Source organism: Xiphophorus maculatus, chromosome 24 (assembly GCF_002775205.1).
Source record: "Xiphophorus maculatus strain JP 163 A chromosome 24, X_maculatus-5.0-male, whole genome shotgun sequence".
Classification (NCBI taxonomy): domain Eukaryota; kingdom Metazoa; phylum Chordata; class Actinopteri; order Cyprinodontiformes; family Poeciliidae; genus Xiphophorus; species Xiphophorus maculatus.
In genome coordinates, this window is record NC_036466.1 from 4,801,010 (window position 1) to 4,824,799 (window position 23,790).

At 40.4% G+C, this 23,790-nt stretch overlaps 3 protein-coding genes across 9 annotated transcripts in view; 2 read left to right on the forward strand and 1 right to left on the reverse strand.

Moving 5' to 3' along the window:
- LOC111607691 overlaps positions 1 to 9,184 on the reverse strand; it is a 67,070-nt gene extending 57,886 nt beyond the window's left edge. Inside the window, exon 1 of the mRNA XM_023330003.1 lies at positions 9,163 to 9,184. The gene's annotated coding sequence lies outside the window, so the exon portion shown is untranslated. The remainder of the gene's footprint in view (positions 1 to 9,162) is intronic.
- Positions 9,185 to 10,274: 1,090 nt separating this feature from the next.
- LOC102233426 (coiled-coil domain-containing protein 28A) lies at positions 10,275 to 13,551 on the forward strand. The gene is made up of 6 exons (XM_005807822.3): positions 10,275 to 10,380; positions 10,594 to 10,827; positions 10,932 to 11,110; positions 11,189 to 11,343; positions 12,116 to 12,138; positions 12,704 to 13,551. The coding sequence occupies exons 2-6, from the start codon at positions 10,664 to 10,666 to the stop codon at positions 12,756 to 12,758; spliced, it is 576 nt and encodes a 191-aa protein (XP_005807879.1). The 5' UTR covers positions 10,275 to 10,380; positions 10,594 to 10,663; the 3' UTR covers positions 12,759 to 13,551.
- A 1,067-nt stretch (positions 13,552 to 14,618) lies between these two features.
- On the forward strand, positions 14,619 to 23,730 carry ect2l (epithelial cell transforming 2 like). 7 transcript variants are annotated; one of them, XM_023329194.1, is made up of 22 exons: positions 14,619 to 14,898; positions 15,975 to 16,087; positions 16,180 to 16,342; positions 16,606 to 16,870; positions 17,081 to 17,282; positions 17,389 to 17,466; positions 17,560 to 17,653; positions 17,745 to 17,910; positions 19,020 to 19,148; positions 19,227 to 19,319; positions 19,392 to 19,577; positions 19,652 to 19,755; positions 19,836 to 19,952; positions 20,033 to 20,119; positions 20,828 to 20,937; positions 21,002 to 21,149; positions 21,228 to 21,301; positions 22,077 to 22,233; positions 22,309 to 22,374; positions 22,460 to 22,548; positions 22,624 to 22,796; positions 22,881 to 23,730. In XM_023329194.1, exons 1-22 carry the CDS (start codon positions 14,659 to 14,661, stop codon positions 23,012 to 23,014), a joined length of 2,988 nt encoding a protein of 995 aa, XP_023184962.1. In that variant the 5' UTR covers positions 14,619 to 14,658; the 3' UTR covers positions 23,015 to 23,730. The 7 variants fall into 7 exon arrangements, with proteins under 7 accessions (XP_023184962.1, XP_023184964.1, XP_023184963.1 ...); XM_023329196.1 differs by having other exon boundaries at positions 17,389 to 17,442; XM_023329195.1 differs by having other exon boundaries at positions 16,606 to 16,861.
- The last annotated feature ends 60 nt before the right edge of the window (positions 23,731 to 23,790 follow it).

Here is a 23,790-nt window from a genome sequence, read left to right on the forward strand (position 1 = left end):
CATTATTTGACCTTGATGTGCGGCATTCTGAAACTTTGTTTTCTCACACGCACGCAAACACAAATGTGGAGTTTTCTGAGATATCCACTTTGGTCAGTTTGAGAAAATAATTGTTTTTAGTGATATAATACAGAGTTTTTGTGTGAATGAAAGCCCAAAATCCTAAAAATGTATTTGTTGTCCCTAATATCAGACTAAAAGTGGGCAAGGCCCAAAGCTCGTCATAACTGGAGCAAGTATGGAGACGAGTTTCTGCAATCAGTGACGAATCCTTTTACCAACATGAGCTGGAAAGTCATTAAGTCAAGTTAAGTTCATTTGTATAGCAACAAGGCGGTTCACAGTGCTTTACATCGTAAAAACATCCTCAATTATAACACAATTGTTAACTAATTGAACCGTTTGTCAAATGCCATCATCAAAATCATCAAGCAAATACGCAGCAAATATGTTGGTCAATCTTTCGATTTTCAAGGCAACTCTCATTACTCTCAATGCTCAAAAAGCATCTTAAAAAGACAAACGATAGTTTACTAATTCAAGCAGGAAGACAAACAACTTTTGGAGACATGTCCTGTTATCCGGCGAAGCTAAAACTGGAGTGTTAGCCATGGCTCGCCATTCTAACTCATGGATTTACCTACTTGCACATTTTTCTGTGGAACCTATCTTCCCAATAGGAGTTAAACATGCCAAATTAATGACAACATTCCCATCACAAACCTCTAATGCCAGTTCTGTAGATAATTTGTTGGCCAAAAAGACACTTCTTCTTCTGGCGGTCGATTAATAACTGTCTAATCTTTTGCTTACTAAAATCTAAGCTGGTAATAAATGATAAGTTGGAATAGTTGTTCAGAGGTTTGTTGTTCCGTTCTGGTTGTTTAAGTAAAGGCAGAATATTGATCGATTTTTAGCACTTGAGGCGGCACTTCCTGGTTGGGGGTGGGGGGGGAAAACGAGTTGGCTAAAAAGTCAAATTGTAGCCCAGCAGCTGCGGCGGGATGAGTTTTGTCGCCAGAGTGAAAATGTGTCCATGCTAAAGAAATTAGAGGGGTCTGCAATGCGACACAAACAAACAATAAACAAGGAAGCAAACAAGTCCACGTACACATCGATCCGCGTGCACGCAGCGCGAGCTGCTATGCGGCAATTAGCTTGTTTTAAAGGAAACAAATAACTGTAATTTGAACAGAACAGCATCCATAACAATTCACCCCTGGAGGGATCAGTAATTTGAACACACACACACAAACATACAGTTGGGTGTGTGCATGCAGTTATATTCAAACAGCCGACTGAGATATGTACAAGATGCACACACTCACACACACACACACACCTCCATTAAGTGTACTTGAGAGCAGCAGAGAGGGTCAGCTCAGTGTCTGAGTTATTACGCTACTTTGTTCTGCCTCAGTGGGGAGGCTGCACCCTACACACACACACACACACACACAAATTATTATCAGCTATCAACACTCAAGGTGCAGATATAAAAGGCTTGCTTTGATAATGGATTGAAAGAGATGAATAAAAGAATGGTGATGAATAAATGGTGGGGGGAAAGGGTCTGTTTGCCGTTTCTTTGCATGTGTGCAGAAGTTTGCAGCTGCTTGGCAGAGCCGCCTGTCTTTCACTCTCTGCTCCCCCCTCCCCCATGCACCTCTCCGTCCATCTATGCTCGACAATGGCGCGAAACATCTGCGGCTGCCAGATAATTACGGTTGAGGCGAAAACGGTGGGCAGTGCCACTCCAACGTGCTACGACACCCCGCAATTAGCCACGCATCTCCATCTCTCTCTCTCTCTCCCCCCCGCGGCTCCGCGCCACGACCACTGCCTCCATGACCGGCGTATTATCTCTCAGAAGAGAGTGGAGAGTGACCTCAAAGGGGATAGGCAGGACGCTACGCTATCCATCTGAATGAAACTACTGTAAATAGACGTGAATGTTTTAGGGCCAGCTTTATTAAAATGTTTGGGTAAATCAACAGGAATGGGGACTTTGTGCAGCGTCAAAGAACATGCTTTTTATTACTAAAATTGCTTTTTTTTTTTTTTTTTTTTAGCATTTTAGCTACAGCTAAGTGTTACAGGTAATAATAGAATGCGAGAAAATGAAAACCAATATAGGGAGCCCTCGAGGGGACATGGGGTAAAAAAAAAATAAATTATTTTGCGTTCCCACGCAAAACTTTTGCGTTCTCTTGCAACAATACTGATCAGTTCATGCGGCACAACTGAATACTGTTAGCCTTTTCTGCCTTAATACAAGGTTATGTAAGGTTTTCCCATGTATGTTAATATTTCGTTGTGAAACATCTGAAGTTTTATATAGTTTTCTTTAGGATAGAAAGGCACCACAAACCTGTGATATAAACAGAAACTGTAGGAAAAGAAAAAGTGCATCCAAACTATTAGGACTATTTCAGAGTTATTATCACGGGGTAATAAGTCATCTGATAGTTTTGATTGTGTCTCTATTGTGCTAGTAGTCTGAATGGTTTAAAGGGCACTTCTCACACTTCTCATGTGAAGTTCCATCTCAGCCTTAACAGATATAAACATGCAGTGAATAAATCGATTTTCAATCACCACCAAAGAGTTAATAATGATAAACACGTCTTATTATTATAAAACACGGCAAAGTAATGGAGATGGCCGCACTGGGTTAACTCGGGGAATCTCACCTGTCCGACGCGTGGGTCACTCAGTCCAAATAGTTTTAGATGTATTTTTTTACTTCTTTTCTACTTAGGGAAAGTTTCTGTTTAAATCATAGGCGTGTGGTGCATTCCTATACTAAAGAAAAAATATATAAAACTTCAGATATTCCACAACGAGATATTAACATACAGTACAAACCAAAAGTTTGGACACACTTTCTCATTGAATTCAATGAGAAGGTGTGCCCAAACTTTTGTCCCCTCGAGGGCTCCGTACTAATCCACCTGAAACTGAAACGCTATTTGTTGGTCTTGTTCACATAGCATTGCTAGCTTGTATGTGAAGCGTCTTCACATACAAGCTAGCTGCCACAGCAAGTTTGAAAAGTAGCAGTTAATATTATTCATTATGTTTTGTTTTTTGTTTTTTTGTTGGTGTCGTTTCCCCCCCCCCCCAATAATTTCTAGGTACAGGTTGTTAGAGAAATGAGAGACAAAGTCGCTAAGTTGATTTGCTATTTGGTCTGGACCTGCTTTGGGTTCAGATTATAAGAATCAGAGCAGCAGCCAAGACGGTCAGAAAATCTGCCTGTCATAACATTTTACAAATGGAATTAAACATTTTAAACTTTTTTTCTTTTTTTTTTGTGCTGAGTTTCATCTTTTTTTTAAAAAAAATCTGTTTAAATGTTTTTAGTTGGATCATTTTAACGATTAGGTTCTATTATTTTATTGTTCCGAAATAACAGAACAATGAACAATAAAACATTTGATAGTACAAGTTGCACATTTTGAACATTTTAAAAAGAACAGAATTAGACGTTAACAGTGAGTTTGTGTTAGCTTTGTGTAGCTGTGTTTCCTAATGGATGTTCCCCTAAGAGAGTATGAGTGTTTCTAACTGCGGAGTTAGCAACTGCTGGAGTCTTTTTTTTATTCAAATTTTTTCTCTTCTTAGTCCAGGAGTCCCCTGTCAGGACCCCTAGGCTTCACTATGCCTGCCTGCCAAAAACGTCTGCATCTCCTGGACCCCCTGGAGGCAGAGGACAGCCAAATGTCAATTGGACCCTCTATAGAGTGGCGAGGGGAGGACGGGAAGCGGCCACTGGGAGGAGGGGGGACCGGAGTCAGGGACTGGAATGAAAGGGAGATCCAAGGATGTGGCCAGGGAGTGACTACACAGTTTGAATGAAATATTTTATTTTACTTTTTCAAACCCTTACTGTTTTGTTTTTGCTCTTCCAGATTATGGAATACTAACCAAGTCAAAAACCAGCAAACACACAGCGGCGTAAAAGGAGCATCCCGGTTTTCCTCTGATTCCCATTTTGAAGAATGCAGCCTCTGTGCGTCACGTCATATTTACTCCCCCGGAACAAAAAGGTTAGTTATTCACGACTAATTTAAAAATCCTCATCCCCAACCCCTGTTGATGAATTTAGTCCATTTCAGTGAATCCCTCGACTGCCCCAGTCCCTGACAAATATAACAATCGGACATGTTGTCTATTTGTGGAATATTCTTTTTAAACTTTCTAGGTAAATCCCCGAGTTCTCGTGACACTCTTGCTCGTTACTGAAAAGAGGCAGAGCAGAACTGGAGAGGGAAGGAGGAAGTTCAAACGAGGGAGAATCATATCCCCGACACCAGACAGAGATTTAAAGAGGAGCGACAAAAGAGCTGGATCAGTGGTTCTTGTTAACAGCTGATAAACATGTCATGCAGGACATGTTGCTGTTTAATAGCATCTCTGCTGCCTGGTTGTTGAGATGTTAGCAACAGTTAGCAACAGTTTTCAGTCAGAATCTTCTTCTGACTGAAGAAGATTCTTCATGAGTTATGGCCTTTCATTTTTCCTTTGGGATAATTAGAACGTTTTTGTACTGGATTATAAGGAGATACACAATTAGGCGCAATTTTATTTCATTTAGAACATTTTTTTTAAATGAGCCAATAGATTAAACCAAATATAAAGTGAATTGATATTTGGTAAACAGTGAGGGCTGTAATAATTGGTAATAATCGAATGTTTTAGTGTTTGCTTCTCTTTCTAAGTATGAAACCAAATTCTTCAAATCAATTCTAAAAATGCAGATTAATTTCTGGGCCATGCTGGGCAATGTTCATCGCATTCTTTGAGACATTTTTAAAACAACATGACGTAAAAACAAACTAATAAAAAAACAGTAACTTAGCACAAATATCTAAGTTTTACGTAATCTGAAGAGTTTTGTGTTATTTGTGTTACTAGAGCTGTAAGTTATGCTGAGTTTCTCTTTCTGAACAGTTTTTATTTGTCTGTATTGAGATGTTTTTGCCGATGCAGAACAAAAAACAGAAACACATTTTGTGGATTTTGAATATCTTGACAGCAGAGCACTAATAAAACACTTGGTCAGATATGCCCAACTCAAATTATTTTTAACGCAAATAGATCTTCAGTGCTACTCTTGCCCACTTTAAAAATGTCCAATTTCAATCAGATTTAGTCACATTCTTTCATTTAAGTGTTTTTCACTCCGTGCATGCTTCTGGTTCAAACAAATACAATTACCTCCAATACCAAATCCAATACCTCCCTATTTATTCACATCATTACAGTATATACTTTCATGTTTGAATGGAAGAACATTGAATTTAGATGTAAATCCTGCAAAATTCCCTCTGCGTGCAGCTGAAGGCCACATCAAGTCTGCTCCCCTGCTTTCACTCCTGACTGATTTGACATTTTCTTGAAGCCTGCAGATTTCCTGTGCGAAAACAAGCAGACTGCGCGTCAAAGATCCGTGTTTTCACTCCGTGGCTGTTGGAAAAACGCAGAGGTCGTTCTACACGAGCGCGGCAGAAAGGCAAGGCGTGTAATTAAACGCGTTGCTTCCAATCCAAATGCATCATTAAAGCAGCCGTGCACACGAGGAACGAATGAACTAACTGGAAGTAGCAGGAGCAGCAACGGGCTCTCCAAACAGCACCTACACTGCAATTACTGACGAGAGAAAAGTGTGTGTGTGTGTGTGTGTGTGTGTGTGTGTGTGTGTGTGTGTGTGTGTGTGTGTGTGTGTTTTCGGCAAGTTAATGGCTGTATGGAGGCGACGGTCTAAATGTTTTCATCTGTAACATTTTATCCCGGTTCACCTCACTCAGCGGGAAATAAACCACCGATATCCGACTGTTAAGCAGGAAATCTAGGAGCTTTTTAGGTGTTTTTCAGTAAATAAGCCATTGTTTTTAATTCACAAAAAATATATATATTTATGATAAAATATTTGGATTATTTTTTACATTTAAACCCCTCTGCATCCCCCACAAAAATCTGTCAATTTCATATTCTCTACCTCCATCCTATTCAGCTAGCAAAAATATAAAAGGAATTACCTTTTTTTCCCCAGACCTTTAAAGTCATGTTTGTGCAAAATGTATTAAATAAATCAATAAATTCTATATTTTTGCTTAAAAATGCAGGGGTGTCTAAAAGTGCGACCTCGGGGACCTTCATGGTAGGGATTGTCAAACTCATTTTCATTTTGGGGCCACGTCAAAAACCTGAATGTTCTTGAAAAGCCAGTTGTGCCAGAATGTGTTGACAAAACCCACTAAATTGTTCAAATGCCAACAAATAGCTGTTCCTCCAGGATTTTGTAATTGTTTTGGTGGAATTTTCTTTTGCAGATGTTTGTGGTGACAACGTAGAAATGTTTGTAAGGGATTTTTAGGATATTTGCACTAATGTATGACGTTAAATGTGACTTTTTCTTACTTGCCGTATAAAGTAATACGGCAGCTTGATATATAACTTAATATCAAGGAAAGCTGCAGTCACTTAAACTCAATGTTTCTGATCAATTTTGAGAAAATGTGCAGTAAAATCAGAAGAAAATGTGGAGATTTGTTTATTTTGTGTGAATTTTGCAAATATGTGACAAACTGGAAGAACTTATTGATGTAATTTGGAGACTAGAGGGCCACATTGGCCCTTGAGTTTGACACATGTAAATCTAGAATTTACTCCGTTCTAGATTTGAACAAATCTGACCTGCAAGCACAGTTGGTTTGACGCAGACGGAAACTTCTTCACCTTCTGGAGCTACATTTTTAGAGATAAAAATGATCTTAAAAAGACAAGATCGGTCCAATATTTTAACAAAGTTTTTTGTTCATCTAAATTTTGAAGTTACTAGAATGACTACTATTACCTGCGTTTACCGAAAGCAAACCCTGCAGCGCAAATAAGAAGAAAAATATCAATTTAAAAAAAGTAGAAACTGTGGGCTTCTTATACTAATTTTTGCAAGATATTTTGTTAGGTTCTTTTCGTATCTACATTTTCTGCAACTACCCAAAAACATTTTCAATTCTGTTGATTTCAGTAAATCATATTTTTTGTGTATCATTGAACAGATAAAAAAAAAGAAAAAAGGTACAAAAAGTCTGGCCACCACTGCTCTTCGCCTTTGGACACATGGAGGCTTCAATCACATTTTAGCACTAAGACAAATGAAGAAAAAAAACTTTTTAAAATGTTTGAAAATGTACTAAAATTTAAATGTGTGTTTATAAAACCCTCAACTTTCATTTCCAAGGTTTGCTCGGTTCAAACCACAGATACTTAGAAGTCAGGGACGCTCCTGACTGTAGAAGTGACAGTGAACACAACGGTTAAATCTATCATCATGAGTTTTATCAAGAGGTCATAAAATACATTAAAATGAGCCTAAAACTGCGGGAAATGTTTGGCAAATGGAGGAGAACTACTGGTGAAACTTGGCAAGGTTTCCCAGAGAAAACGTACACAAAGAGTTCTGGAACAATGTTCGTGGAATGGGTGAGTCTAAGCAAAGCTCATGACTTCTGTGAGGCATAGAGGTGTAATGTACTCTGAGAATAAATACGGCGTTTATGCTCCTGTTGGAATCCTGAACTTTTCTCTCCTGGTCAGATGAACCAGGTCCAGATTTGGAGCTCCGCACTACAACTGGTTCTATGATGGAGTCAATCTATTTCTCTCTATTTCTAAACGAGTCACTTTGAAAGGTGGAGTTTGTCGTAGCGTAACACAATGTGAAAAGGTTCCAGATGTTTATTGCAGCTTAATCAGTGCTTTGGAATCTGCTTTTTTTTTAAGTTATTTGCTACTTTGTATTTTTTTTTTGTGCACTTTTACTTTGATTACTTAATTAAGTTTTTCAGTTGTAGTTATCTCTTAGTTATTAAAGTACATAAAGGAGGAGTTAGGAATCTCTATTTTATGTTCGTATGGCGCCCTCTAGTAGTGTCTGAACACCACTGCAGTCTATTATTAGAATTACTACACATTCTATAAAAAAGTGGATTCCTGTTAAATTTCTCAAGTTTTGCTGTCCACGATATTGAAAAGGAGATTAAAATTATATCACGAGAGCTTCTCGGTTAATCAGAATGTAACTGAAATGTGATATTTCAGTAGATCTGGAACTTCATCTCCAAATATAAAGCATTTTTTAATTTCACATTAAAATAGGACTTTGAACCACTGAGCAAACAGTCCACTCCTTATATATATATATATATATATATATATATATATATATATATATATATATATATATATATATATATATATATATATCACGAGAGCTTCTCGGTTAATCAGAATGTAACTGAAATGTGATATTTCAGTAGATCTGGAACTTCATCTCCAAATATAAAGCATTTTTTAATTTCACATTAAAATAGGACTTTGAACCACTGAGCAAACAGTCCACTCCTTATATATATATATATAAAAGGAGTGGACTGTTATATAAGCGTATATATAAACAATTTATATATTTCACACCCGAATGTATACCTTTATTGTGAAGGGGAGGAGGTGAGGTAATATGACACCAACGGTTGTACTTCATTTTATTTATGGTTTGGATTGGAAGGACATGGACCTTACCACAGGGGCCGCTTTTCATTGGCTGATGCCCATTCTACGTGGTCACGTGCGTGGCCGTCTCACAAACACACTTAGCTTCCCGTTAGCTAAGTACAGCATAATGGCAGAACTGATACAACTTCTACACCTTGAAGCCTGTCTGCTACACAGTCTTACGTTAGCTAAACAGATCAATATGCAATGTGTATAGTATCTGACATCAAGCCTGGAAACTTGATATCGTAACGGACTGAATGTTATGTTTTTAACGTAATCTTTGCTCGGCGGTTGCCACGGTAACAGGTGTGCTTAAACTACAAAAAGAGAGAGAGAGTAAAAAGGTAGGAGTGGTTTTGAGTTGATCACCTGTTCAGGTTATTTTACCTTTGTTTACCTTTGCTGTGGCGCATTACAGCCGCTGTAGTTTCTAAACGTTGGACTAATGACCTCGTTCGTTTGTGAGTTTACGTCATTCACAACAAACATCAAATAGAAGAAATATTTCATAAAATTTTAACAAACAAATGGCTTCTACCGCGATAATTATGTGAAATTAAATGAATTATATCCCAGCTTCAGAAGATTTTCCTTTACCTTTACAGAGCTCTTTGGTTCCTCCTATCAGTCTGTAGCTTCTCATATTGAGGTCAAAGTTCAGATCTACCATAACTGACTGACACCTGCTGGCCTCAGGTTTGCAACCAGCTTGTGACTGAGAAACCAGTAACCTCCTCCCAGACAATGACATGAACTTGTTAGTTCCTCTTTCCATTGTCGTAGCTGATATATTGTGAAAATCCGGTAGAAACGACGCACTAATCGAGTCACGTTTACATAGAAACAACGCAACGCGAGGCTTTGTTTGTGAGACTTGCGGTCACGTGGGTCGGTTGTGGGCGGAGCTTGGTAAGGTCCATTGAGAATAAAAGAAGACTGAAATTATATTTTCGTCTTTTCTGCCGACTTCTACAATATCTCAGAAACCGTAAAATGTATGGATTTCATTCACCCACCGTTTTTATCAGAAGGAATAGGGGAACGTTTCTGTGCTTTTAAAATTTTAGGGTTTACATTATTTATTTATTTTTACATTTTATGGAATATATTACTGTTACCCAGCATGCTAGTGGTAGCCTACTTGCTATCATTAGTATTTTAGCTAGTTTTAGCTTTTTAGCTAATTTTGGCTTTTACGTGGGTTTTTCACACATGGACTATTTCTTTCCTTTCTGCAAATCTTCAGCAGTTGGCTTCAAACGCTACAGCCATTTTCACCAAAAGCATTCAGGATTGAGCATTCAGCATTCACACTTGCATTTTCACAGGAAATGCACACTTTCTAGTTCTGTTTTGGGGCTCATTAAGTTTATTTCAAAATTAGTTATACAAACAAGGATACATTCAGAACAATTAAAAATGTTGTCAGAGGTATGAAGAATAACATATATAGTAATTACTTGTATTGTCCCAGAATATACATATCAAATTTGACTTGGGGATATATAATCAGTTTCGTAATGGACTTGATTATTGGGCAGCATTCAACGTCGTCGTGCTGGACCCTTTTCATCGTAGGAGACAAACGTCCTTTACAAGTGTATAAGTATTCCAAGTGTTGTAAATATACTTTTTGAGTCAGTAATATCAAAATTTAACGCCTTCATTTTCAGAGCACATGGTGTGCACTAAAACAGATTGTGGATTTACGCAAAGAATCACCCTGAACGAATTGGAACGCAGCTCGATCACGTTCGCAGCATCCAAACAGGAAGTTTTCACAAGTTGCAGCTGTGAGCTACAATAGCTTGCGAGGTAAGTGTGAAATGTTGAAATATTTGGCCATTCTTTTAACCCTCCGTATATAGTGTCACTCCTGCTTTTATATTCGTTATTTTATTGTTGTTTTTGTGTCTGGTAGTGTTATTCGGCGTGAGTTTTTAAGCTGCAGCTTAAGTGTAACCCCATGTAAATTTGGAACTAACAGAGCAGCTACATGCTAAGCTAACCTATTATCTGTTGGTTTAGCTCAGCTAACTGGTTGCTGCTGGCTGTCGGTGTTAGCAGCAGCTGGTAAGAGAGAAAGTATTATGAAGCTATGGAGGATCGGAAGCTAAAGCGCAAGAGCAGCCGGAGCGCCACCAACCCAGGCGCTCAGACCGGAGGCTTATCCCGGAAGAACAGCTCCTCCTCCAGGGGAAGGAATGTCGGCAACAACCACAACACGGGGAGCATCTCCAGCCAAAGAAATAGGAACAGGAGGTCGTCTTCCATAGATGAATTCTCAGAAATAATAATAATAATAAAAAAAAAATCAACGTTAACGTCGATGTATGTTTTGTTATTATTGATGTAATGTTTTGCAGGGGAGTGAGAGATAGTAAGGCAAGATATCCACAGGCTGTAGGAGGGAATAAGAGCCAGGGCCAGGCAGCACCCGTCATCCAGCACTCTTTTCTGACAGATGTCTCAGATGTTCAGGAGATGGAGAAAGGTCTGCTCAGTCTGCTCGACGACTTCCACTCAGGAAAACTACAGGCCTTTGGTAAGCTCACAGTGGCAGCACTTTGCAGGATTTGATACAAATATTATAATATTCTGCTATGGTCCCGTCGTGTCTCAGGCAATGAGTGCTCCATTGATCAGATGGAACACATCAGAGAGATGCAGGAGAAGCTGGCACGCTTGCACTTTGACCTTTATGCTGAGGTAGAGGAAATGCCCGAGGATCAGCGGAAAACGGCCTCTGACACCAATATGGACAAGCTACTTTTTAATGTAAGACTGCTTACTTTTTAATAAAGCACCTAATGCTTTATTAGGTGCATTATTTGAAGTTCTTTTCAGTTTGCATATTAAACAGCTCAAATTCAATGGATCTAATTTTACTCTTATAAATATCTCTAAAAAGTTACTGCTTAAAAGTTTGGTGTACCAAGGAAACTGCAAGAATCTTTGCCATTTCTTACAGTCCTACACAGCGTTTCAGAGGAAGGCATACGTTCAATTCAAATTCAGATATAATTTATTAATCCCAAAGAGAAATTAAATGTTGTAATTCACTTAATTAGTTATTGCAGATGGTGAGGTGTGACCAGGAAAAATTTCCTGTAGCATCTGTGTCACAGCGAATTTGAAGAGGCCTCTGACTGAAGACACCCGTTTTTTCATGAAGAGGATGGTTAGAGTTGATCAGCTGCTCCCTGTTGTAAACCACCCTGTTGCCACGGTTATTCATCCAGGGTTTCCCACGGTGTATTATAAGCCTGACGGGCCACCAGGCTTGTCGCCCCCCCCCACATATTTTCTCCTAATTTATAGCTTTTTTCAGTGTAAAATAATGATATTTCAACTTGATTCCAAACCTTAGAGCAGTGGTGCACAGAGGTGTTCAGCTCCTGAATTATTACTGATGAAGCTCTCAAATTACTCTGGATGGTAATGGATAGCTGTGCCGTTCAAATTTAGTTACTTATTCATCAGCAAGTGCAAATATTTTTGTTTCACAATATCTATTATGTAAAATCAATAATGCTCTTTGTCTCCACAGCTCGAGGAGCTCAGTTCTTCCATGTATCCTTTTGACACGAAAAACTTTCAGATAAGTTGTTTTTCTTCTTGCCTTTTAAAGGATTTTAATTTGACAGGGCTCGTTACGACCAGAACTAGTTAACAAGACATAGCAATGACAAGTTGCCCAAGAGCAACACATTGCTGAAAACTTCTCTCCATTGTCCCAAGATGTGTTGTCCATGTTAGTTAGAAACCTCTACTACCTGTTTATTGCAGCCATACGTAACGTCACCATCTGGTCAAATTCTGTTTCACTTAACTTGTTTGATTCTCTCGCCTAACTCGCATTTTCGTTTTGCAACATTTTAAAAGTTGTTCAAAACTTGTAGACGACTGTGAATACTGAAACATGAATAGGTGGCGGTCCACTGCATAGACAAATGTCTAAACATTCTACTTACCATATTTCTAGTGGGTACTTGTGGCTTAAGCGCCAACATAGAATTATGCTAACTCTAGTTTCATCTGAATCCGTTAGCTTGCGTTAATGTCTGGTCTGAGCAGCGTGAAGGGAAGACGGGAAGTGTTTGAGAACCTGTTCCTTTACTTAACCCCGCCCCTCCAGCCAGAAGCTGAATCTAGCGGACAGTCAAGAAATCCCGAGGATGGCCACCGTGTGACTTTCATTTTTCATCCTCCTCTTTCCACATTACCTCTCCTGAAACCACGTGTAGGCAATCTAACAAGGCGGAGTTGGAGGAACTTTACCTGAGGTTGAATGTATTTTCAGATTGACTTCACTGCACCCATCAGTTGCTAATCAAGATGGATTTAACAGTGCTGTGTCTCTTATATTAAAGATAAGGTACTTATGTTTTCTATTTATTGTATAATACTTGTAAGACCTGGAGATCTAAGGTCAAAGATCTCCAGGTTCATTATATTTTACATATTATATTTGCTGCGTCCTGTCATTTCTGAAAGCAGCATAGGTTTATAACCCACCAGATTCTTATTTTTCATTGATAACAGAAAACTGTTATCAGATTTAACAACAAAGATGGTATATAAAAATAGCTCAACTAAAATTCAGTGAGCAGCCCTTCAGAGTTTGAATGGACCATGCGAAATGCCCAGCACATTGTTTCTGTCGGGTCAGTTTGATGCTGGAAGAATAATCACAAATCCAAATGCTAACATCACAGCCATACCTTATGATTTTTTCTTTTTGATTTAATCATACTTGCCTTATTAGTTAACAGTGTTTAACTGACTGGATGAGATTTTTTTTTTATGTCTAATTTTAACCACCAGATGGGGGTGTTTTCACACTTAGCCTTTTGCTTGATTTTATATTTTTGTTGATTTCATAAATGTCACGTGTTTGACTCTTTTGGGTGTATTTCTCTCATTTACAGTAAGAAAGTATTTTTTTTCTCATAGTCAGTTGTAATAAAGATCTTTTAAAAATAATGGGTGAATTTTTTTGTGTGTGTGTGTATTTCATTCCCTGTTCAGCGCTGCTCAGAAAGTAACTTACATTATCATGTTGAATGTCATAATAATTTGGTGCGTTTGACTAAATACTTTTTCTGGGGTAGAATGTTTGTTCTATTACAGTAATTTTTAAGGACAAGAATTATGTGCACAAGTTTGTATTTACAGACCGTAAAATGCAGATGTAAACATTTCAATGTCTCAGTACTTCTTACACAAGCCATCTTTGGGTGTGACAACGGAACATAACATTAGTTGGAAACTACTTGGCCTACAATCAAAATGACTAAGAAGGATTTCAGTTTTAAATAAAGCAGAGTACTTTTTAAATCGCTAATCAGCATGGAACCCTTTAAGAAGAGTAGATTATTATACCTCAGCAGTTAGCATATCAACTTTTAAAATGTCCTTAATCAAATCTCAGACAAACTGCACCGGCAAGATTTTTTTCGTAATTATTCTTTTAGAATTGGTAAAGTTAATCAAGAAAAACATTTATTCCAAAAATGCTCTTGGTGTGTGTTTGGGATTGCTCACCTGGTGGAACCCTCAACAGTGTTTAAAACCTTTGATTGTAGTACTGAAGAAAACGTCTTTTGTTTCAAATTTAAGGAAAATACCAGTTTCACTTGTAGCTAAATAAACACTCAACATGATTCTTCCACCACCTTGCTTAGCAGGTGGGACCCTACTGGGACCCCCTGGTATTCGGAGGGGTTAGGAACCATATCTTGGGGAATATTTGTGACCCCAGTTAAAATGCTTACAACTGCCTGTTTTAATAGTTCAAACACAATGAAATTTGGTTGGAAAGTCATGTAAATCATCCCATACATCAAAACCAGTCTGAATAAGTTAACGAGATTGCAGAAAGGACTCGACCTCGGAGTCTTATTAAAACATTGTGAAATATGCTGAAAATTGTGCAGGAAACCAACAACTTGAAATAAAAGTGACCTTTTTTAGTAATCAGTTTAAGTTCCCTTTAAAGTTTGAATGTTTGCTGCTTTAGCCTCCTGAGCCAGTTTTACAAGAGATACTGTTTGTTATTAAGGCTCAGGATGGGATGGGCTGTGTAAAGGAATGCCCTCATCCTTTGTTGACACGTCTCCATGGTTACTCCCTGCACACAGCAGCCCATCTGAAACGGATCCACTCGGCTTCAGTAGGCCTGGAGGAAACAGCTTTGGGGTGATGGACCTCACAGGCGCTCCTCACTCGGTGAGCAGTCCAGACCGTGAGCCGCAGCCGGGCCCCAAACTGGTGAGAGAGACCCGCTTCAGCAGCTGGACCCCGCAGGGCAATAAGCAGAGCAACCTGCAGGTAGTCCTTTCATTTCCTCTCATTGTTTCAAACAAAGGAATGACTACAAAATACAGAAGCAAGAAACTGGTTTCATAAAACCAATTTCTGAACCACAAAGTTATAATTTGTTCAATGAAAACCAACTACTTTCTAAAAGTCAACATTCTGGGTCTGTTGTTATGACTGAATTTTTTTTTTTTTTTTTTTTCATAAAATGGCTAACAGTACCAAGAGAGGGGATTGATTAATTTGAAGAAAGCTTAAAAAAAAAAAAAGCCAAGCATTTGTCATGACTGTGGATGAGGTTTCAACAAAAGGAGAGTTGGTTGCCACTAGTGCAGAGCTTGGTCAGGGTCTGTGTGTGCACAGTAAAATCTAGTCCTTGTCTGTTTCCTGGACAAAGCCATTGCTCAAATTGGACATTGCTGCAATGGCTTAATGAAATCAACTTGGTTTCCTTACTGACGGTTAGCATTTTAAACTAAGCTTGGATGTATGTGTCAAACTGGAAGGGATGCATTTGAATTTGAATCTGACTAAATTATTATATTGACTTATATTCTTTTGCATGAAAATTGGAACGGTTGCGATTATGTAAAACAATGGAATTGAGTAAAATTTTGGATTCTTGCCTGGTGTAAAAATGAAAAATATGCTCCACCGTCTAGCTCGAATTATGCTGAATATGAAGGTGTAATCATAACTGGGTGATAATTAATGTGTCACAGGACACACAAAAAACAAAAAACACGGAAAAAAATCGAAAGTAAATTTTTTACATTTTGTGAAAGCAAGAATCTTTTGTCCAAGATTTTTATTTCAGTAAAGCATAAATGGTTGTATATTATGATTTGTCTTATACCTCATAGCATGCATCAAAGTGTCATTACAAACTCTTGCTTAAAATAGCCAGTTCTATAAACATTGTTATGAGATTAAAACAGCTCACATTTCACCTCACAAACCATGGATGCTGAGCTCAGAGTCTCATTCCATACAACAAACGGTGCAGTCAAAGTCCAGATTCCCCTTGTAGGAGTGCTTGGCAGTGATTGGATGTCCTCCTGTTCTGTCTGCTTCCTGTTTGATCTGAGCTGTTTGAGGAGCGTGTGAAGCTTCTGTTGCACTGGTTTGATCTGTGGACGGACTCCCAGAGGAAGCGCCTCCTGCAGGCTCTGCTGGGTCGCTGCACCAAGGCGCAGCTTAAGTAAGGTTCTTTCCAACACTTCATTCAAGTTATTCTAAAGTCCTACCCTGCGCCTGCAGTCTGGTGCTGTTGTTGCACGTTGCTGAACCCAGGCACTGCAGAAACCTGCTCAATGACACGGTTCCTGTAACCCGGCTGGACTTCACGGCTGTGCTGCCTCGGTGTCTATCCCTCTACATCATGTCCTTCCTGTCCCCGCGGGAGCTCTGTGGTGCCGCCCAGGTCAGTTGGCACTGGAGGGTCCTGGCAGAACAGGTGAGTAACACACCTGGACTGGATTCCAGGATTGAAGTGTTTCACAAGACATTTGAAATTAAACGGAAAGTCTTAAACCCTTTCTAGACTTTGATACCAAACCATCCATCAGTCCATCCCCGCATGTGCAACATCCATTCTGTTGTTGCACATGAATGCAGCAAATGTTGTTGCATATTGTTGCACATGAAACAAAGTTTCAATGTGCCTGTTGTGCATGTTTAGCGAATGGGTAACATACTTTCCCTCCTGTCTCCTATCAGGACTGTCTCTGGGCCGGCCGGTGTATCAAGAGAGGTTGGTTCCTTCCCTACTCTCCAAGAGACAAGGAGTTTGGAGCCTGGAGGAACCACTACGTCTCGTGCGTCTCCACCCTGGACCGGCTATCTCCTCAGGAAGCAGCCGAGATATATGGGACCCTCTACCAGCCACGCCTGGGGGTGAAGGAGGAGGAAGGGGAGAGGAGCAGAGAGAGGAGGATTAGGCAGAAACTCAAAGAGGCCCTTAAGGAGGAAAAGAGTGAGTCAAGTGGGTGTAATGTGAACACAGGTGCATAGGTGGCAGGATGAGACAAATTTAGTACATACAGTAGATCGCAACAACTTTATTATATGAATCATTTTGTTTTTCGGTCCTGTCAAACATAAAATTACTTGTCAAACTGAGTTTTGTCTTGACCTGTAAACGTCTCACCTCTCATCAGCTCTTCTAACGGCTTGGGTCTGTGATATCTAACAGGACTGGCCTTGATTAGCAGGAGACCATGGGGTTCTAACCCAAAGTCTGACAGATCTGGAGGTGAAAGGTCACAGACCGTCCTGTCCAGCTCAGAGTTGATGGTTAGGTCTTGGCCTTCTCTCTCCTCGCCGATGAAGGCAGTTGAGTCTCCAACCGCCAGTCTCAGTCCACACAGAGGACAACACCTGGATGAAGTCAGCAGGTGATGAAGTTTCAATGAAATACAACATCCTACAATTTCAGAACTCTTCAGCTTCAATCCCAAGTAGTGAAGTAGACGTGAACCTGACTTCTGTTGTTTCTTGAAGACATTTTGCATCTCAGCCAAAAGTCTCCTCAGTTCTGGCTTCTACTGAAACAGGGTTAGGATTATCATCTACACCAGCGTAATCCTTTTGGCATTAAACTATGAAAATGGATCACATGCTGAAAGGTTATGAACTGATTCCGTTTTCTATGTTGTTCTTTTGCTGTAAAAGGTTGTCCAAGGCTAAGACGGTGCCGGCTTCTCTCCCCCACACAGACTCTGCTGCCATCTTGCTGCTCATCTCCAACAAAATTCCAGCTTATGAGGTAAAAAAAAAAAAATAAACGCTCCGGTTTCCATTGGAGTGCAGGTTTGAGAAGATGTTGCCCTTTGCCTCCCTCCATCTCCTGATCTCAGGTGGTGCTCAGTGGTGTGAAGGCCAGAGTGGCCGTGGTTCTGTATGACCATAGATGGACTCTCTCGGCTCTCTTCAACCAGACGGAGAGAGCTGCTTCGGGGCAGCGAGTGCAAAGGCTCGGCCTTTTGGTTCCAGGAGGGACAGAGGAGGTTCATCTGGTCAATGGTGAGACTTCATTAAAAATCAGCTGATCATATGTACAGTTCTTCCAGCTGGAAGAAGAACTAAACATTTTGTCTTGCATTGGTAGAATACCCAGAGCAAAGGAATTGCAGGTGCTTATTCTTTGCTTGATTTTATTCAGCATTAATTATCAAGGCCTTACTCAAAGACGGTTAAGGCCAACCCATTTAAAAGCCATTCTAGTTCCTTTTCCCGGCTGACTTTTTTGTCATCCAATCATCTCCGTGACACTGTAGTGAGTTTCATATCACCATTAAGACGTTTCCACACCTTCTTTCACACCAGTTTCAGCCTCACTGTGGAAGAGAAAACATCAGTATCTTGATGGAGGTGTTGTGAAAGGTGATGCTGTGGAAGGATCTCCGGTAGCAGTCAGTTTTGCAACACACCTGAAGAGCCCACTGACTGAAGACTCTGGCTGTCTGACAGGAATATGTTAGGATGACGCCAGCATCTGTTTGCAAGCACTGCTAATCCACCTCCTTTGCTTCTGCCACTCCTCTGCCCGGTTAGAAAGCCAGACAGAATGACGTTGGATTAGGGGATGTGATGCTCACCCATTACGATTGAAGGAAGCTGATGAGAGATGAACTAAGAATGAGACAAACATACACTGCCAGCCCTCCTGGTTGAGGCAGAATTAATTACATTGGTTGCAACCTACAGTATTCATTTTTTCCAATAATGACACTTTTTGCTTCCATCTTAATTTGGTTGTAAATAGAACCTCAAAACATCCAGAAACTTTTGCTAGTAGACAGATTAGGTGCTTGTCATGCTTTTTGCCTGCTTACCATTATTTGTTTCCTCAAAGTCGCTGAAATTCTGAGAGGTTTCTCAATGAGAGGTTTCTGCACCACCACCATCAGTTTCAGCCCCACTGTGGAGCTGATCACTGTGGAGTTGCTTATAATGAGTCAATAAACATATATTGCAAAATTATGTCACTCATTTACCTCATCTCTATCCGGTGCAGACTTACTTTCCTAGGAACCATAGGTGTGTGCGTTTCTTTCTAGCTGCTAACAAAGAATGAGTTGTGTTTTGAGTGGTATTTCTTAGTACTTTTGTCTGATTTCCGTATCTTTTAGGCAGTGTTCTGTCTGAGAGGACGTTATCATCCCCAGATCACCAGGAATTCTGGGAAAAACTGTGTGCCTTGGTGGCACCTGGTCAGGAGGGAGGCGGGATTGATATTTTCTGCCCGCTGGCTGCGTCTGGTACAACTTCTGTTTGAATTTTCAAACATTTAATTGAAGTAATTCTAAGATGTAAGCTCGCGGTTGGACTTGTCACAGTGCCGGGACTCGCTCTGATGTGGAATCTCTCCGATCTGACTGGTCTGGAAGTTCGCGCTCCGTTGGGCTTTGCCACAGGAAGTTTCCAGAACAGTGAGTTGCTCCTAAAGACGAGTTCTGCTTGTAGTTTCTTGCAGTTGTTGATGCATTTTTGGTTGACTGCAGTCCTAAGCGAGTGGTCTGGTGGCGACCAGGACCCAGCAGCTCCAGCTCTATGCTACGTGGCTGACAGCGTGCTGTTGGGCTGGTGTAGACAGGCCCGATGGATGGAGGAGGTTCTGGTCCGGCTGAGGAAGTCCCTGGAGCTGCAGCTTCAACAGGCTAGTCTTCAAGCCAGAGGCAGAGCTCTGGGTCAGTGCTGAACTCAATCAGGACACGGCTTTACCTTGATTAAGCTTTAAAACTCATGTCTGGTTCATTTCTAGGACTCTTCCTGTGGGAGAACATTTCCCTCGATACCCTTGGTGCGTGTGGGGAACTCAGTGAAGCTCTGACAGAAGGACTTACAGCTCTCAGCAGACAGAACGAAGTGAGAACTGCTGTAAGACAGGAAGGGAGGAGAAAAGACAAGGTGTAAACTTGAATCTTTATCTGTCCTCACTGCTTCAGAGCCGACCGGTGGAGTTCCTGTCCAGCTTCCTGATGAAGTGGAGCAAAGAGGACGGAGAGAGGAGCCAAGCAGCAGGTGGTTCATCATGTCCAGGCCCACCACCAGGGATAGCACAGGTGTTTCCCTTCTTACGCCGTTCTGTTTTGATACGACTGAACAACAAATATAAACCATGTCTTATCGTTTCTTTCTTTAGGCAACTTTCGATTGGAGATGTTCAGTTGGAAGAGAGCTGCTCCACAGCGAGCGCCTTTATCTGGGAAGAATGAGGGCTGTGCTGAAGGTAGAACACCAGGAAACGTTAACAACAAACAATGATTCGGTTCAGAGACTGGAAGTAGATCAGGTCAGATCATTAAGACGAAGCCAAGATTGTTTGCTTCTGATCCAAAGCTTGAAACTTAGAAATGAGAAAAAGTTTGGTAACAGAAAATATTCACATCTTCACTGTTTCTGTTTTTTTCTTCTTCATAAATATATTTGACAAGAATTTTACAGTTTTGTTCCTTTTTCCTTGTTTGATTTCATTCAAAATTTAGTATCTAATATTTTAATTTACTTACAGAATTATTATTGCTGTTTATTAATTCATAAATTGATTACAGAATTTGCAATTTGGTTCACTTATGTTTTATTTTTTTATTTATTCAGTCATTGTTTAGTTATTTTTGTACTTACCGTATTTTTATTTCTATATTTTTCTGTGTAGTTTTGGCTTTGACATGAATATTAAATATATATCCATTTATTTTGTTATTTTATGTGTTGTGTTACTTTTCTATTCTTTTTATCGAGTTGTTGATTAGTGATTTCTTAGTTTTATTTTGATTTGCTCATTTTTCCCCCCCGATTTATATTTTTTACATGCTTTCATCTATTTATATTATTATGGAATTTCTTTTTCTTACTGATGAACCTGTTCTTGTTTGCATTTCATACTAATCTGCGTCAATAAATATTTGCTTTCTGTTTTCTGCATGACTGTGTGGAGGTGTACCAGGAGCCTCTCATGGCGGCGCTGAATTCCAACAGAGCGATCCTCAGCTACGTCGACATCCAGATCATCTTCGGCTCTGTTGCACTGATACTGCACCAGAACGGGTAAACATCAGCTGGATTGGTGTCATACTGCTGGAGTCAGATGTTGGATAAGTGTGTGTTTTAGTGTGTTTCAGGCTGATTTGCAGGCCAGGCTGCAGCACTGGGGAGCAGAGCAGTGTGTTGGAGATGTGTTTGTAAAATTCTGCTCCAAATTGAACGTCTACACTAACTACCTTAACAATTACATCACCACCATCCACACCATAGATAAGGTAGGGTCAGTATTGTCTTCTTAAACGTGAGAAAAGGCTCCACTCTTCACCTAGTCGTGTCAAACGTGTGTGTTTTAGTGCAGGGAGGCTAAACCTGCATTCCGGGCTTTTCTGAAGAGAGCAGACAGAACTCTGCCAACACACATGCTGAGGTAAGACATGCTGCTTTTAGGATAAATAACAGGAGTTTGTTGGGTTTTTTTCATCAATAATACTAGCATAAGTTTGTGTAATGGCAGCAAATTTCATAAATGTGCACACAGGCCGTCATGTTACATCAATGTGCTATTTGTAATCAGCACAATCCACACTAAACTACCCATAAAAATTAATTTGTCATACCAACGGTTTCAATTAGTCTGATGCTCTCCAAATCAAAAGAAAGCCAACGTCGGTGAAAACCTTACGTTGTCCCGTTTGTAGTTTGCCACCCACCCTGCAGGGGGCATTATAGAGGAAGGAGTCCGAATTACATTAGATCATATTTGAACTTTGTGGCCCACGGAACAAGAAACTGTGTGAAGGAAAGCTGACATCACACGTCACCCTGAACGCACCATCCCCGCAGGGACACTTGGTGGCAGCAGAGAATGAGAAAACAGTCCAGTCGCCAGCGCTCCCCAGTGGTGTTAGTGGGTCAGACGACTGTTATCAGTCTGATCCATTGCGATGATGAGTCTGTAGGGTGGTCCACTGGTTCGGTCAGAACCACCTGGAGCTAAACCTGCTCAAGAAAACAGAGATGATGGTGGACTTCCAGAAAACAAATTAAAATTCAACAACACTTTATTTTTGAATTTGGGCTTTTCTGAAGAGAGCAGACACGACTCTAACATTAAAGACATCATCAGAAAAGGGGAATCCATTTAGATTTCGTCATTTAAATATTCAAATGATTTGCTGTCCTCAGTGTATCTGTGTGTGAAGCCTGCAGGAGCTGCTGCTGTGTCCCGTGTGGCGAATCCAGGAGTATGTTACTCTGCTTCAAGCTCTGACCTCACACACTCGACCCGGTCACCCGGACCACCCAGACCTCCGCTCCGCCCTCAACGCAGTGCTCCAGTTCAGAGACTTCATCCAGGAGGTAACGGAGCTGGGGTCCACACAGCGGCTCCCGCAGGTTCCAGCTAAATATGGAAATGATTTGTGTGTTTTCCAGTTGGAGAGAAACTCTGAGGCAGACAGGAGGCTGGAGGAGACGCAGGAACTGATCCGGGGCTGTCCGGTCAGAGGACTCTCCATTGTTCTTTTAAAAAAACATATTGAAGTCACACTTTAACTACTGCTTCTTGTTATATATTCACGCGCAGAGCCTCGCCGAAGGAAACCGACAGCTGATAATAACCCAGGATGCCATGATGCTCAGGAGTCCAGACGAACAGATTCCGGACTCACTGAGGTGACGACTCCAGCTGACTGTCTGTTTGTATGTGCGGTTTGTAAAGTAAGCCATTCTGGTTTGTTGCACAATCAGGGCCTTTGAGCACGTATGCGACGTGGGACTCTTCCTGTTTAGCGATGCTTTAGTTTTGACCCGGAGAAGGTTGCAGCATATACCCTTCACCATGACTCACCGGAGCACACACACGTTCTGGGTCTCTGTGGCTCTCAGCAGTCTGGATGTCAGAGAAGTCCTACACACGCGCTGTGAGTCTAAAAAGCAGCTACAGGAGCCAGTTTGCTTCAGTTTGAGCACCACAGTGACATGCAGGTGTGTGTCCTCCACTGCAGATGTGCGCCACGCCTTCGTCCTGGACGGGCCGCGCTGTTCGTGGGTTTGTGCGACAGAACAGGAAGAGGAGAGGGACAACTTCCTGTCTGCTCTGCGTTCGGCTATAAGCTCCTCCCTGACAGAACATCAATGAATTTAAGGCGAGATATCTGCAGCGTAGCATCCGACTCCCCCAATATGGGGCTCCTCTGTACACATTTAATGAAAATGTTCCCATTCCTTCCTATAGATCGAGACAATTATTCAAATAATATGAAATCACTTCTCTTGGAGGGTGTTTGGTTGGTTTTATGTTTTAGCAGAAGATGATCATCTTTAATGATATTCACCAGCCAACACTGCCTACATTGCTTCTCTGAACCATAATCATGTTCTGCAATCATCACCAAGGTCACCTGACCTAACAAAATACCATATGACCAAATATGGTTTTTGGTACCTCTGGAAACACAAACACCATAAATATAGTGTTATTAATCTCAGCCCAGATTTATTATCAGACCGATATGTTAGATGACAAACATCGGCTGATACTGATGTTTATCCTGATGTATGACACATCACTACTTTTTCCCTCAACATCAAATGACTCCATATTTTTCCCACTACATTGTGTTACTCTATATTTTCCCTCAATAATGATTTAAAAAAAAAATAACAATTCTCATTAAATTATAGAATCAGTTCTTTCTACAACATTAAGTGATTCATTTTTTTGTTAACATTCTATTATTTCTCAACAATAAACAACTCCACATGTTTTCAATAAATGATTTCACATTTTTCCAAAATATTGAGTGATGACATATTTTTACCCAATAATGAGCATTTTAATTAAAAAGAATCCCACATTTGTGCCTCGATATTTCTTTCTTCCATTATTTTCTTAGCAGTGTTCAGTGATTCCAT